At 34.1% G+C, this 14376-nt stretch overlaps 1 protein-coding gene across 2 annotated transcripts in view; it reads left to right on the forward strand.

Moving 5' to 3' along the window:
* The window catches only part of Usp37 (ubiquitin specific peptidase 37), an 89759-nt gene that overhangs the window by 37876 nt on the left and 37507 nt on the right, over positions 1–14376 (forward strand). For both annotated transcript variants that reach the window (XM_076866014.2, XM_076866015.2), the window contains exons 9-12: positions 6560–6718; positions 11692–11823; positions 11966–12089; positions 13049–13239. In XM_076866014.2, the coding sequence (XP_076722129.1) occupies positions 6560–6718; positions 11692–11823; positions 11966–12089; positions 13049–13239 (606 nt within the window). The remainder of the gene's footprint in view (positions 1–6559; positions 6719–11691; positions 11824–11965; positions 12090–13048; positions 13240–14376) is intronic.

Here is a 14376-nt window from a genome sequence, read left to right on the forward strand (position 1 = left end):
AGATCTCAGAAAACTTACATTGAGGCCACAGGTTGTGATTGGTGATATTATCAGATTCTAGACCACTGTATTTTCCATCATCCCAAGTAATGAGCCTAGTAAGATTTCTCCTGAGGCCTTTTTAATGTTGCCTTTGTTTCTAGTGTATTTGTTAAACTGCTTTCTAAAAATTAAGGTTTTTTTTTAACAAAAATTTCACGAGTATCTTTTATTGGAAAAAGTTAGTCCGAAATTTAATTGTTGATTCTATATATTTTTTTAGGTTTATTGGATACATATAAGACAACTGCTAAGCACTTGTTGAGAAGGCATGATTGTAGAATGTGATACAGAGGGGTGATGGTTTAAAATGTAAAAAGTGAAGGTATATAATTTATATGCATGTATAATATATATGGTGTGTAATGTATATTCTATATGATGACCTGTCATATTTTGTTTTTTTATTGGAGGTTAATTCAAAGTGATAAAGACATCTTATTTGTAAAAATGATTAAGATGAAGTAAACAACTAGATACTACATATTTATGTATATTCAACCTTGTGTGGTGCCTTCTCAAGTGCTTTATGACTACAGTGGTAACTAAGTTATTTATACTTAAAATCTTGACTTATTTCGCCTCATTAGAAGAATTTTAAAGCAATTGATTTTTTAAAAAATGCCTAAATTTGGTTTGCAAATGGTTTATTAAATACACAAATTTATTAAAATAGAAGAATGAGCATATTCGTTCCAGATAGGAACATTTGGGAGAAAAATCATGTTAGTGCAAAGCCACCCTCAAATATCATGTGAAAATTTCCAGATTGGTGTGAAAACCAATAATGAGCAAAAACTAAAGTCATAAGGCACAGGGAAGACACAAAATGGAGTCAAGTATTGAGAACTGGGCTTCAAAACCAAAATGAGGTTGGGAATTGTGACTCCACTTAGAAGTTATGAAGCTGGGTATCTAGAACAACTCTCTGAGCTAATAAATGAGAGCAAAACATTTCTGTGTAACTACCTGTTGTTGGACTTTTAATTTGCTGCTTACTGATGCTCTCTGAATAGAAAACAAAAGATTCAAAAATGGGACTTATAACAAATGGCATCTGCTTCAGTGTTACCTATATAGGGGCAAGAATTAAGAATCCAAAACATAAAGTCCTGTGTTCAGTAGAAGACAAGGCAGAGGCAGTTACCAAGCATTTGGTAAAAGAAGATCATGGAATGCAGTAGAGTGAGGAAGTGATCTGTATAAATAAAATTAATAAGATAATTAAGTTGGGCTTCTTGGTCTATCCTCCATGTCTTCTGAGTATTACAGGAAAAAAAGATGAAGGAGAATAAAGGCAAGGAATAGTCAGAGAAATAATGGATAAAAATAATGAAAGTCCTCACATTGAAAAACCTCCACAAATGCCAAATAACAAATATTCTTTTAAAAAATCATTATAGAAGATGGTGGCTAAATAAAAATTTAAAAGAAAATAATGACTTATAGAAGAGAAAGTCAGATTGACATAAGCAACCATAGGAATAGAAGACAGATGGTAACAGATTTATAACATAAAAATTCTATACCAAGTTAAATTACAATTGAAGAACATAGACAAAAGAATGTTGTTTTTAGATATGCAAAAACAAGGAAACTAAACAAAGGAGTAGAAAAAATAAGTGAGCCAGGAAGTTTAAAAAGCATATTTTAAAAAGCTAACTATTTTTAGTATGTTTGGCTAATAAGTGCATGTGGTATAAAGTTCAAAAGACATAGGGTATATACAGTAAAAAAATATTTCTTTCCTATCTCCTAGTTTTCATTATTTCTTTCCAGAAGCAACCACCGTTAACAATATCTTTTTGAGGTTATTCTATGTATATAAATACATTTTGATAGTTTTTGTGAAATGGGAATTGGTAGGATTAAAAGTAAAGAATGAATAAAATATTGGACAATGAGAAGAAATACAAGAGGGAGGAAGGGTACAGAGATATGAAAACATTAAAGTTCCTTATTTATGAAGCAGCTGCAGTTAAGTTAAATAGACACATTAAAAAAAGATTGTGGGCTGGGGTTGTGACTCAGTGGTAGAGCACTCGCCTAGCATGTGCGAGGCCCTGGGTTTGATCCTCAGCACCACATAAAAATAAGTAAACAAAATAAAGGTATTGTGTCCAACTACAACTAAAAAATAAATATTTTTTTAAAAAGTTAAAGATTGTTTCTTCTCGCCAAGGTGAAGTACTAGGAACTGGTTTTATCTTCTCTCCTGAAACAGCTAAGAACTTAAGACATTGATTATCAAAGAATGGACCATGATCCCCTGAGAGATGCAAAACAAATGAAATGAATCTTATGACTGCCCCAGCTTACTTCCTAGAGGTTCCCAACTCATAGCACTGGGTGAGGGAAACAGGCAGAGCCCTGTGCTCTTCCTACATTGAGGAAATGAACCTGGGAGTCCAAGGAGGCCGGCTGATTAGAATTTACACAGCAGAGTACCAGAGGGGACAGAGCTTCACAAAGAAAGAATTGCAGAGATCTGTAGAGGATCTTCCTTGAGTATTTAGTTGAATAATGTTTGTACCTTGTTTGGGGCTGAGAATATCCAAGGTCAGGGAAAGACCACTCAAAAAGATGTAAGGAAGTGGGCTGGGGTTGTGGCTCAGTGGTAGAGCACTCGCCCAGCACATGCAAGGCCCTGGGTTCAATCCTCAGCACCACATAAACAATAAATAAATAAAATAAAGGTATAACAACAAAAAAAAAAAAAAGATGAGAGGGGCTGGGATTGTGGCTTAGTGGTAGAGTGCTCGCCTAAGATGTAAGGAAATAATACTTGATGTTCACAATAAGCTAGGCATAATTTCTGTTCCTAGTAGCAGCAGTTTGAAAACTAAGAAAGGTCTTGACTTGTTAGTGAGGAAAACTATAACTAGACCAATTTCTGTTCTGGTTCCACAAACTAAACCTTAAAAGCAGGACCCTGAAAGACTGTTCCCAGAAAGTTAACCATATCCCAGAACAGAGTTAAAAAATGTTTGTAGAAATATGAAATATCCATCACCTAAAAATGTAAAATTCACATCTACCTGCCATCCAAGAAAACATTAGTAGACATTCAAACAAGCAGGAAAATATAAACTCTAAGAAGGAGATTCAATAAATACTGACTCAGAAATGACATAGATGATAGAATTAGTAAACAGATATTTATATTCTGCATGTTGAAAATAGAAGAACAAACATCAAATAGACATAGAAGATACTTTTTTTTTTTTTTTTTGTACTCAGGAGTATTTAACCACAGAACTAACTACATCACCAGCCCTTTTATATATATATATATATATATAATTTTTTTTTAATGGACACAATAGCTTTATTTTATTTATTTTTATGTGGTGCTGAGAATTGAACCCAGTGCCTCACATGTGCTAGGCAAGCAATGTACCGCTGAGCCACAACCCCAACCCCTTTTTTTATATTTTATTTAGAGACAGGGTCTTGCTGAGTTGCTTAGGGCCTTGCTAAGTTGCTGAGGCTCCCTTTGAACTCACAATCCTCTGGCCTCAGCCTCTGAGCTGCTAGAATTATGGGCATGCAACACTGTGGCTGGCAGAAGATATCTTTTTTAAAACTTAAAATTTTAGATATCAAAACTATAATGCACTTGAATGGTGTGACTCTACTTTGTACAACCAGAGACATGAAAAATTGTGCTCTGTATGTACTATGGATTGAAATGTATTCTGCTGTCATGTATAACAAATTTGAATAAATATTAAAAAAAAAAAAAAACCTATAATGGGGCTGGGATTGTGGCTCAGTGGTAGAGCGCTTGCCTAGCACGGGCACGACCCAGGGTCGATTCTCAGCACCACATAAAAATAAAGGCATTGTGTTGTGTCCATCTACAAAAAAGATTCTCTCTTAAAAAAAAAAAAAAAAAAAAAAACCTACAATGCAATTTGAAAAATACACCAGATTAACAGCAGATTAGATAGTGCAAAAGAAAAGATTAATGAATTTAAACAATAATGATAGAAATTATCTACTGTGAAACAAAAAGACTAAAAAGACTAAAATATTAACAGAGCTACAGTGAGCTGAGGAGCAGCTTCAGGTGGCCAAATTATTTTTTAGCTTTAGGTGGACACAATATCTTTATTTTACACTTATGTGGTGCTGAGGATCGAACCCAGTGCCCTCTGCATGCTAGGAAAGCGCTCTACCACTTGACCACAACCACAGCCCCCCAAATATATCTCTTAAATTAGAGTCCCGAAGGAGGAGAGAAAAAGTGAGAAAACAAGTATTTCAAGAAAATAATCTCAAAGATTTTCAAGTTTACTGAATAATATAAAACCACAGGTGGAAGAAGCCTCATAAAGCATACTGAAAGCTATATCAAGTACAGTATAATTAGTGCTTAAAACCTGTGATAAAGGAAATTATTGTAAAGATACTGGAAGAAAAAAAGACATTAAGGGCCTGGGATTGTGGCTCAGCTGTAGAGCACTCGCCTGGCATGTGGGAGATCCTGGGTTTGATTCTCATTACCACATAAAATAAATAAATAAAATAAAGATATTGTGTCCAACTATAACTAAAAAAAAGTATATAAAATATAATAATTGAAAAAAAAAGAAAAAGACATTAAGTATAGAAACAAAAATAAGCAGCCGGATGCGGTGGCACATGCCTGTAATCCCATCGGTTTGGGAGGCTGAGACAGGAGGATTGAGAGTTCAAAGCCAGCCTCAGCAAAAGCAAGATGCTAAGCAATTCAGTGAAACTCTATCTCTAAATAAAATACAAAATAGGGCTGGAGATGTGGCTTAGTGGTCAAGTGCCCCTGAGTTCAATCCTGGGTTCCCCCGCACCAAAACAAAAACAACAACAACAAAAAGTAGTGCCTAATGCATGGCCTAGCCAGACAATAAATAATTTGGAGCAACTGGTTTTCCTTATAGGAAGGTAAATCATGAAACTGGGTGTGTTGATGCTCACCTGAAATCCCAGCTAGTTATGAAGCTGAGACAGGATTATGGCAAGTTCGAGGTCAGCTTCTGCAACTGAGCAAAATCCCTGTGTCAAGATTTTTAAAAATGGAAAGGGCTGGGGATGTGGCTCAGTGGTAGAGTACTTGCCTACCACCTGAGAGACTCTTATTAATCCCCAGTACCATGAAAGGAAAATAAAGTAATTTGTATTCTTTTCTCACAACATGCCAGGAAAATGTGAATTAAAGACTTAGAGAGGAAAACCAAATTTAAAACTTTTAGAGAAAATACTGATAAATATTTCTGTGAGCTTATGGCACAGGATGATTTCTTTTAAAACACACACAAATCAAAGCCATGAAAGAAAAAATAAATTTCACTACCGAAAACTTTTAAACTTAGATATATGATAGACAAAGAATTATTATACAGAATATGTAAAGAACTACAAATCATTAAGAACCCAGTATAAAACAAAGTATATAGAAAAGCATTTCAAAGAAAAAGTATATAAAAATATGTTCATTGTTAGTGGTAGTCAGGGAAGTGCAAAATAGATAACATCAAGTTCAAGTATCACTATTCTGTTTAAAATTAAAACTTATAATAATAAGCAATGGAGAAGTGAGAAAATAACAGTTCATTTTGGTAGAAATATAAATTGCTTTTGGCTTTTTGGAAAACACTGTATCTAAGACAATAAAAATAATATTTCCACTTACAAACATATAAACTAGAAGTTTTTCTTAAGGAAATTGAGTAGGAAATGTTTGTTGTGTTGGTACCAGAAAGAACTATACCTTGCAGGGGCAAGAAACTGGGCTTTACCATTTGTTGCTCCACAAACCTAGAGTCAGATTGGCAGGAAAATGGATTTTATTCATGTCAGCTTTGAAGCAAGATAGAAACTTTTTTGTTTTAAATTTCCGTCTTTGGAAAATTCAAGAGCCAGGAAAGCTTTTATAAGAGGCAGCAAAGTGGGACAAAAGGCATGTGCGAATTTAATTCCTGTGCTAGACAGGCCACAGCAGAGGGCAGTTTCTATTCTCAGCTTCCTTGTCATCCTTCAGGCCAGGAGAGGCAACTCTTCAGTCTTTACTCTCAGTATGAGGAAATACAGGATGCTATTGGGAAGTTGTTCTTATAGAGGGACCCTTAATTTGTCTTTTTCAGTGTTGCTATTTGTAATTGTGGAAAAAGTTGACTGCCTAAATCTGTCCAAGACTAGGTAAACTAATGTGTGATATCTCTAAAATGGATAAAAGTGAATAATAAAGTGTATAATTATATAGTTTTAGTGTAATTATATAGTTTTCCTCAAGCCATTAACTTGGATTATTTTGCTTATGGGTTAAATATTATTATATAGCTTTCCGTCCGTAAACTTACTAATTAATATTTATGAGTTTCCCCTCCAAGTGACTTTAATTACCATTTTACCATTATTACCCTAAGTTTAAAATTTCTTCCCCTAGATAGTGACTTCTTTGAATCTACTGGAGTACGGTGGTAGCTTTCAAATTTTTATTTTGCTTCTTCCTTATTTATTTATTTATTTTTTTAAATAGGACTGTTTCAAGCCAGACTCCCTCTGCCAAGAGAAGTTTGGGATTTCTTCCTCAGCCAACTCCTCTTTCTGTTAAAAAACTGAGGTGTAACCAGGATTACACTGGCTGGAACAAACCAAGAATGCCCCTTTCCTCTCACCAACAGCAACAACTGCAGGGGTGGGTAATTTTTCACTTTGTTTTATAAAATAATTCAATTGAATTGTGCTATGTTATAAAAAAATAATGAAAGGAGTCACATTAATTATAGCTCTAAAATATTTACAAATTAGATCACTTATGAAAGATTTCACACATCCATAAGAAATGTTGAGTCCATTATCTGATCTCCAGATGATTTTTTGAAGTATATATAATTTTCTTTTTAAAGGCAAAAACAAAGATTCTCCAAGCTTATACACTGCCTCTTAGTACTGATATACTTTCAATGTCGTTTTTAATGTATTCTCTTCAGCACCTTTATGATTATATTTTTGTTAGACATAAAAAATGAGATCATAATATAACTGAAAAAAGGATAGTAGCTGTCACACCTAAAGTGTTTATTATGTGCCAGATTTTGTATGCTAAGGGTTTAGTCCTTTTTTCTTTAAACCCTTTCAACAGCTATGTCAGATAGATATATTAAAATTCTGCTTTTATACATTAAGTAGCTAAGGTTTAGGAAAGTTAATTAACTTGCTTAAAGTGATGTAGTCAATAGGACAGCAGTGTTAAATCCAGGCAGTTGGACTCCAGTTGAATTCTTAAGCATTGTGCTATATTGTTTGTTCTCTAATTTTTCACTGCATAATAATCCTTATGTATTAATACAGAACTTTAAAATATGTTAATATGCATTTTAAGTTTCTCTTTTTTCCAAATATAATCCAAGATAGAATGAACATTTATATGTGTGTGTGTGTATCACACACACACACACACACACACACACATGTTTTATAGTACTTCATGAAACTTTTATAGGATAAATTGTTGAAATTGTTAAGACTAAGGAAAGCTGTTTTATTTATTCATTTATTTTTTATTGGAGTTTGAACCTTGGGGTGCTTTATCACTAAACTACGTCCCCAGCCCTTTAAAATTTTTTATTAAATGCAGTGTCTTTATAATTTGCTTAAGGCTTTGCTAAGTTTAGCATTGATGGGTATCTTCAACTTAGCAAAACCAACCCTCTCTCAAAATAAAAAGGGCTAAGGATGTAGCTTAGTGGTAGGGCGCCCCTGCGTTCAATTTCCGGTACCAAAAACAGTGTTCAGGACTAGGGATTCCTTTTTTAAAAAAATATGAGTAGAAAACTTCCAGGTCTTCTAAGTAGATATGCAAGCAAAATTCCTGTGTAGTGTTCCTGTTTCTGCTGTCTAATCTTGTAAATATTGAAAGAGACAAGAGACTCAAGTATTTACTTGAAAAAAACATATACGAGGGGAAGACTTATGAAACCTGAAGAAATCATTCTCAGAAAGGGAAAATTAAATATTAACTACGAACATACTAAATTTAGATTTCAATGTTGGTAGTTGTTTAAGAACATTCTTAGAAGCTGGGTATGGTGGTGCACACCTATAATCACAGCAGCTTGAGAGGCTGAGGCAGAAGGATCTTGAGTTCAAAGCCAACCTCAGCAACTCAGCAAGATCCTAAGCAAGTCAGCAAAACCCTGTCTCTAAATAAAATTTTAAAAAGGGCTAGGGATGCAGCTCAGTGGTTAAGCACTCCTATGGTCAATCCCCAGTACCAAAAAAAAAAAAAAAAAAAAAAAAATCAAGCACAAAACTAAATATCAAAAAGGTACCTTCTACCTAGAAACTCAAAAAATCATATTAAGAGACTCTTGGGTCAAACAAACAAATTGCAGATATTCTGAAAATGAATAAAATTGGAAATAAAGTGTAATCATCAGAGAAAAATTAGTGGTGGGAATACATAAGTATACAGTCTTAAACCAAAGAACACCTGTATATATTAATGCAAATAAAAGATTGAAAATAAATCAATTCTGAGTTCCAAATGAAAAAATAACAAACCAAAACAAAACACAAAGAAGGAAGTACTAAAAATGAAAAGAGTTGCATGAAATAGTAAACTGAAAAACAGTGAATCATATTAACAAATCAGAGTTCATAGTCCCCAACTTACATTGGTTCAATTTAGTATTTTTTTACTTTAAAATGGTACAAAAGTGATACATATTTGGAAGAAACTATACTTCAAATTTTAAATTTTGATCTTTTCCCAGGCTAGCAATATGTGACACTATACTCACTCCTGTGATACTGGGCAACAGCAATGGCAACAAACCACAGCTCCCAGTCAGGCATGCAGTCTGAGGGTAAACAGCTGACACTGTATAGCTGTTTGTTGCTCAGCTGTGATTTTTGGTAGGTTACATGTATTTAGTGCATTTTCAACTTATAAATATTTACAACTTACAATGGTTTTATATGGGATATAATAAGCCGTTCTTAAGTCAAGGAGCATCTGTGCTAGTTACTTGAAAAAAAATGATGAAATAGATAAGTCACTGGATTTTTAGACAATATAGGAAGAAGGGAAGCAAGATAAGAAATGACAGGAGGAAATAATTGTTGATAAAAAAGAAATTTAAAGAATCATTTGAGACTATTTTGTACTTGGCAAAAAGAATTTCAAGTGGTCCTGGGTAGAGGACTTGCCTCGCCTGTGTGAGGCATTGGGTTTGATTCTCAGCACCACATAAAAACAAATAAACAAAAATAAAGATATTGTGTCTATCTAAGCTAAAAAAAAATATTTAAAAAAAAGAATTTCAAGTAAATGGATGGAACTAGAGAATATCCTGCTAAGTGAAATAAGCTGGTCCCCCAAAAATCAAAGGTTGAATGTTCTCTCTGATATTTGGATGCTAACCCATAACAAGGGAGGGTTGGGAGGGGAAGTATAGAAGTTCATTGGATTAGACAAAAGAGGAGTGAAGGGAAGGGGGTGGGGTGGGAATAGAAAAGACAGTAGAATGAATCGGACATAACTTTCCTATTATGTTCATATGTGAGTACATGACCAGTATAACTCCACATCATGTTCAACCACAAGAATGGAATCAGCATCGTAATGAGTTACACCCTCGTTTATGTATAATATGTCAAAATACACCCTATTGTCATATATATCTAAAAATTAAAAATAAAAGGTTTTTAAAACTTAAATGAAATATATTTTACCAAATTGATCCCTCAAGATAGAAAACTTAAAACAGTTTATATGGAAAGAAATGAAACTTATCAAGGAGCTTCCTCACATAAAAAGCACCAGGTTGAAGTGATTTCACAGTAAATTTCTGTGACATGTTTAGAATTCATGAGGAAAAGATTCCGGTGCTTACTTTTCATGAAACAGGTATAACCAAACCTATTCAAGAAGCACAAAAAAAGTGTAAATATCACTTATAAATATTGCTGCAAGAAGTCCTAATGCAAGTCCTTTGGATGCAAGGCAACTCTACCAACTGAGCTATACCCCCAGCCTTGAATTGTGGATGCTAACCCATAACAAGGATACTTACTATTTTTACTTCTGTTTAATGTTGTATTGGAGGTATTAGTCAATGTAATTAGATATGGAAAAAAGTAGAAGCATAATAATTGTAAATGAAATACCTAGAAACCATAGTGAGTCGATGTTAAAGTAGCTTAAACGATTAAAGTATTTAAGCCAGATAAGCAGGACCGAAAATTAGCAGACATGCCAATACAAATAACCAGTTTGAAGATGTAGAAAGAGAAAATCCAATTTACAGTAGCACCAAAAAAGAAAAATACTTGGGAATAAACTTAAGAATTTTTCAAATTGGGGAAAATTACAAAGTACTCCCAAAAGACACAACAATAAATTGAAATGCATAGAAAAATATCAATTATTCATGGTTAGGACATCTTACCATATTAAGATGCATAGTTATCTCTACAGTAAATTTAATGTGATCCCAGTAAAAATGCGATCAGCTTTTTTATGAAGCTGTAGTAATTGAAATGTTTCTGTGAAAAAAATTCATATGGAAAAATAAATACAGAAAAATAGTAGGAAAATGATGAATAGAAATAGGAAGAAGAATAGTCCTACCAGATATTTTAAGATAGTATCAATTCATTATAATTAAAACGACTTTGTACTAATGAGTAAGTAGATGGGCTACAGAATAGAATAGATAGCCTGATTATAGAACAATGGACTTTATTAAAACATTAGAATAAATATGCAATCATTTTGAAAAATATACAGATACATCTTTTTTTTAGGTACTGGGGATTGAACTCAGGGGCACTTGACTCCTGAGCTACATCACCAGCCCTATTTTGTATTTTGTTTAGAGACAGGGTCTCACTGAGTTGCTTAGTGCCTCTCTTTTGCTGAGGCTGGGTTTGAACTCTTGATCCTCCTTCCTCAGCCTCCTGAGCTGCTAGGATTACAGGCATGCACCACCACTCCTGGCACAGTTACATCTTTCTGGTGAATAAATTCCAAACGAAACAGTTCTAAGCATAAAAAATTAAACTCTTCAAGTACTTGGAGAAATTTTTGGCAAATTTTTCTGTTATCTTAATGTAGGGGAAAGGCTTTATAGATTTGATTCAGGATCAAGATTCAATAAAAGACTGATTAATTTGACTATATAAAAATTAGATTTTTTTCATGGCCAGAAACAAAGGCAAATGATAAATTGAGAGTAAATACTTGCTACAAATATTATGTATAAAGGGCTGATACCCTTAAATACAAAAAAAAGGTATAAATTGAGGTGAGAGGAAGGTAATAATTTAGCGTAATGGCAAGTATCTAATTTTCAATTAGATGAAACTAAATTATCGTGATATTATAATGCAGTGGTTCTCAAAGTGGTTTTCTCCATATTGGTAGTGTCAGCATCATCTAGTAACTTGTTAGAAATGCATATTTTTGCACCCTTTCTGTCCAGATCTACTGAATTAGAGTCTCTGGGGTGCCATCCAATAATGTGTAGTTTTAATAAGCCCTTTAGTGATTCTGATGCATGACTAACTGGAGAACCCCTTTGTACTACTGTACTACACAGACTTTAGGAACTGCCCACGCTATGCTGAATGTACCTTAAATGCTATTTTTTTTTTTTTTTTCAGATTCTCCAATTTGGGAAATACGTGCTATATGAATGCTATTTTACAGTCTCTGTTTTCACTTCAATCATTTGCAAATGACTTGCTTAAACAAGGTATCCCATGGAAGAAAATTCCACTCAATGCCCTTATCAGGTAATTGTTATATACATTCTTTAGTAACCTCTTATCTTGTTGATTATGGAATAATGGAATTTTAATGCTTAAAATTTTATGTGCTATTATACCATCTAATGTTTTCTAAGACATGTTAACCTTGTGTCTTTTATTTTACCAGACGCTTTGCACATTTGCTTGTTAAAAAAGATATCTGCAATTCAGAGACCAAAAAGGACTTACTCAAGAAAGTTAAAAATGCCATTTCAGCTACAGCAGAGAGATTCTCTGGTTACATGCAGAATGTGAGTTAGCAAATGGTTTTTAAATATTTCAGAGATATGGGAAATTGTAATTATTTTAGTATTTAATCTGATTTTTGTTTTAAAATGTGAGTTGGGTAGTGTGATCATCATGGATTGAAAAATCTAAGAAGTTATAAGGTTCTGTATGATTCTTCTTGTTTTATCGTATTTTAATATATAGGTTTGGTGTGCCAGTGAAAAATAACCTTATTTTAGCAAAGTGGAGAGGCATTCATTCATTCATTCATTCATTCATTCATTCTAATGCAACTGAATAGTAAAGAATATAAAATCTATTATTTTTTTTTTTACTTGTAGTTTTGGGTTAGGGTGAGGTGAGGTTTGCAGTGCTAAGATCAAACCCAGGGCCTTGTGCATGCCAGACAAGTGTTCTACCACTGATCTACACCCCAAGCCCTTTTCATTTGTTTTTCTTCACACAATATGTGCCCTAAAATCCTTATTAGAATAAATCTGACCTTGTTCACATACTTCTCTTTCAGGTGCTTATATGAATCACATTGGTAGCAAACTGGCTTTTTTTTTTCTTTTAATTTGTAGATGGACACAAAATACTTTTATTTTATTTGTTTATTTTGATGTGGTGCCGGGGATTGAACCCAGTGCCTCATGCATGCTCTACCATTGAGCCACAAGCCTTGCGTTTTTTTGTTTTGTTTTTAATCTTGAACTGACATTTTATTTTATTTCTGGTACTGAAGATTGAACCCTGGGCACTATACCACTGGGCGACATCACCAGCCCTTTTATAGACAGGGTGCTTTGGCAAGTTACTGACGCTGGCTTTGAACTCTATCTCAGCCTCCCGAACTGCTGGGATTACAGCCGTGCGCCACTGTGCCAGGATAACAAACTGTTTTTATTATTAATTTAAAAAAAAGTTTTGATTTGATGACAGATGTTATTATCTTCTTACGATGTTATTATTATCTTCTTAGGATGCTCATGAATTTTTAAGTCAGTGCTTAGACCAGCTGAAAGAGGATATGGAAAAATTGAATAAAACTTGGAAGACTGAGTCTATTCCTGGAGAAGAAAATTCATCAGATATTTCAGCTACCAGAGTATACACTTGTCCAGTTATTACTAATTTGGAGTTTGAGGTTCAGCACTCCATCATTTGTAAAGCGTAAGTAACTTCTGAGAAGACTTCTTTCTCTTAATTCTTTATGGCAAATAATAAAACTTTCTTTTGATGTACCAAATTCTATGAATTCTTATCTTCCTTTCCACATCAGAAGAAAGCATAAACCCACAGAGTAAACAGAACCTTTCTAAGTCATTATCTTTCTATAAAAATGTTTGGTGGGGTAAGAATTGAAGAGAATTCCAGGCTAGGCATTGGCACACAGTGTGGCAGCTGGTAGGAGGTGGGAGATAAGCATCTAGCTGTTTCCAGGTCTTTGGCATGTGGCCCCCACAGACAGCTTACAACATTGCGGTTTGCTTCCCAGCCAGCAAGAGCACATCTCACTCAATCTTCCTCTGTTTCTGTTCTCTAGACCCAGATTAAAAGGGCTCCACACAGATAATATGTATTAACTCAAAGTTAAGATTAATAACCTTAATTTTAAGGTTTTGCAAAAATCCTTTTTTTTTTTTAAATTTTTTAATACTTATATATTAGTTTTCGGCGGACACAACATCTTTGTTTGTATGTGGTGCTGAGGATTGAACCTGGGCTGCACGCATGCCAGGCAAGCATGCCACCGCTTGAGCCACATCCCAGCCCCTGCAAAATTCCTTTAACGAAGTAGAGTAGCATTCACCATGGGAGTGATAGCTCATGGTTGACAGGAGTTTTTCGACTCAAACTCAAAGGATATGGAATTTTACAAAATTAGAACTCTACCTGTCAAGTGCCATTATGTGTATCTGCAAGTATGATGCCAAAGCTGGTGTTTTAAGTAGAAAAACTTGACCTCTTTGCCTTATGCTGTGTACATAGGAGTTCTAGAAAATTAAGAAACCGCACCCCTCCCCCTTTCTTTTTTGCTCAAGTTTTAAAGTAGCTGTTGCTCAATTATACTGCTTTCTCACAGTTTAGCTGCTTTTGTTTTATTCTAAGTAAATTGTTTCTTTGGTGGGGGAGAGGAGCTTTTATTGTCAGGAAAGCATTCAGCAAATTTTTATTGAATGAAAACTGTTCTTATGCCCCAGTCTTCAATTGTGGCAATAGGGAACTGGGCTGAAAATCAAAATGCTGACAAAGAGGACCAGTGAAAAGCAGTTAGCTAAACTAAAAAGAATCAGTTTAATTTCAAGT

This window comes from Callospermophilus lateralis, chromosome 9 (genome assembly GCF_048772815.1).
Source record: "Callospermophilus lateralis isolate mCalLat2 chromosome 9, mCalLat2.hap1, whole genome shotgun sequence".
NCBI lineage: Eukaryota > Metazoa > Chordata > Mammalia > Rodentia > Sciuridae > Callospermophilus > Callospermophilus lateralis.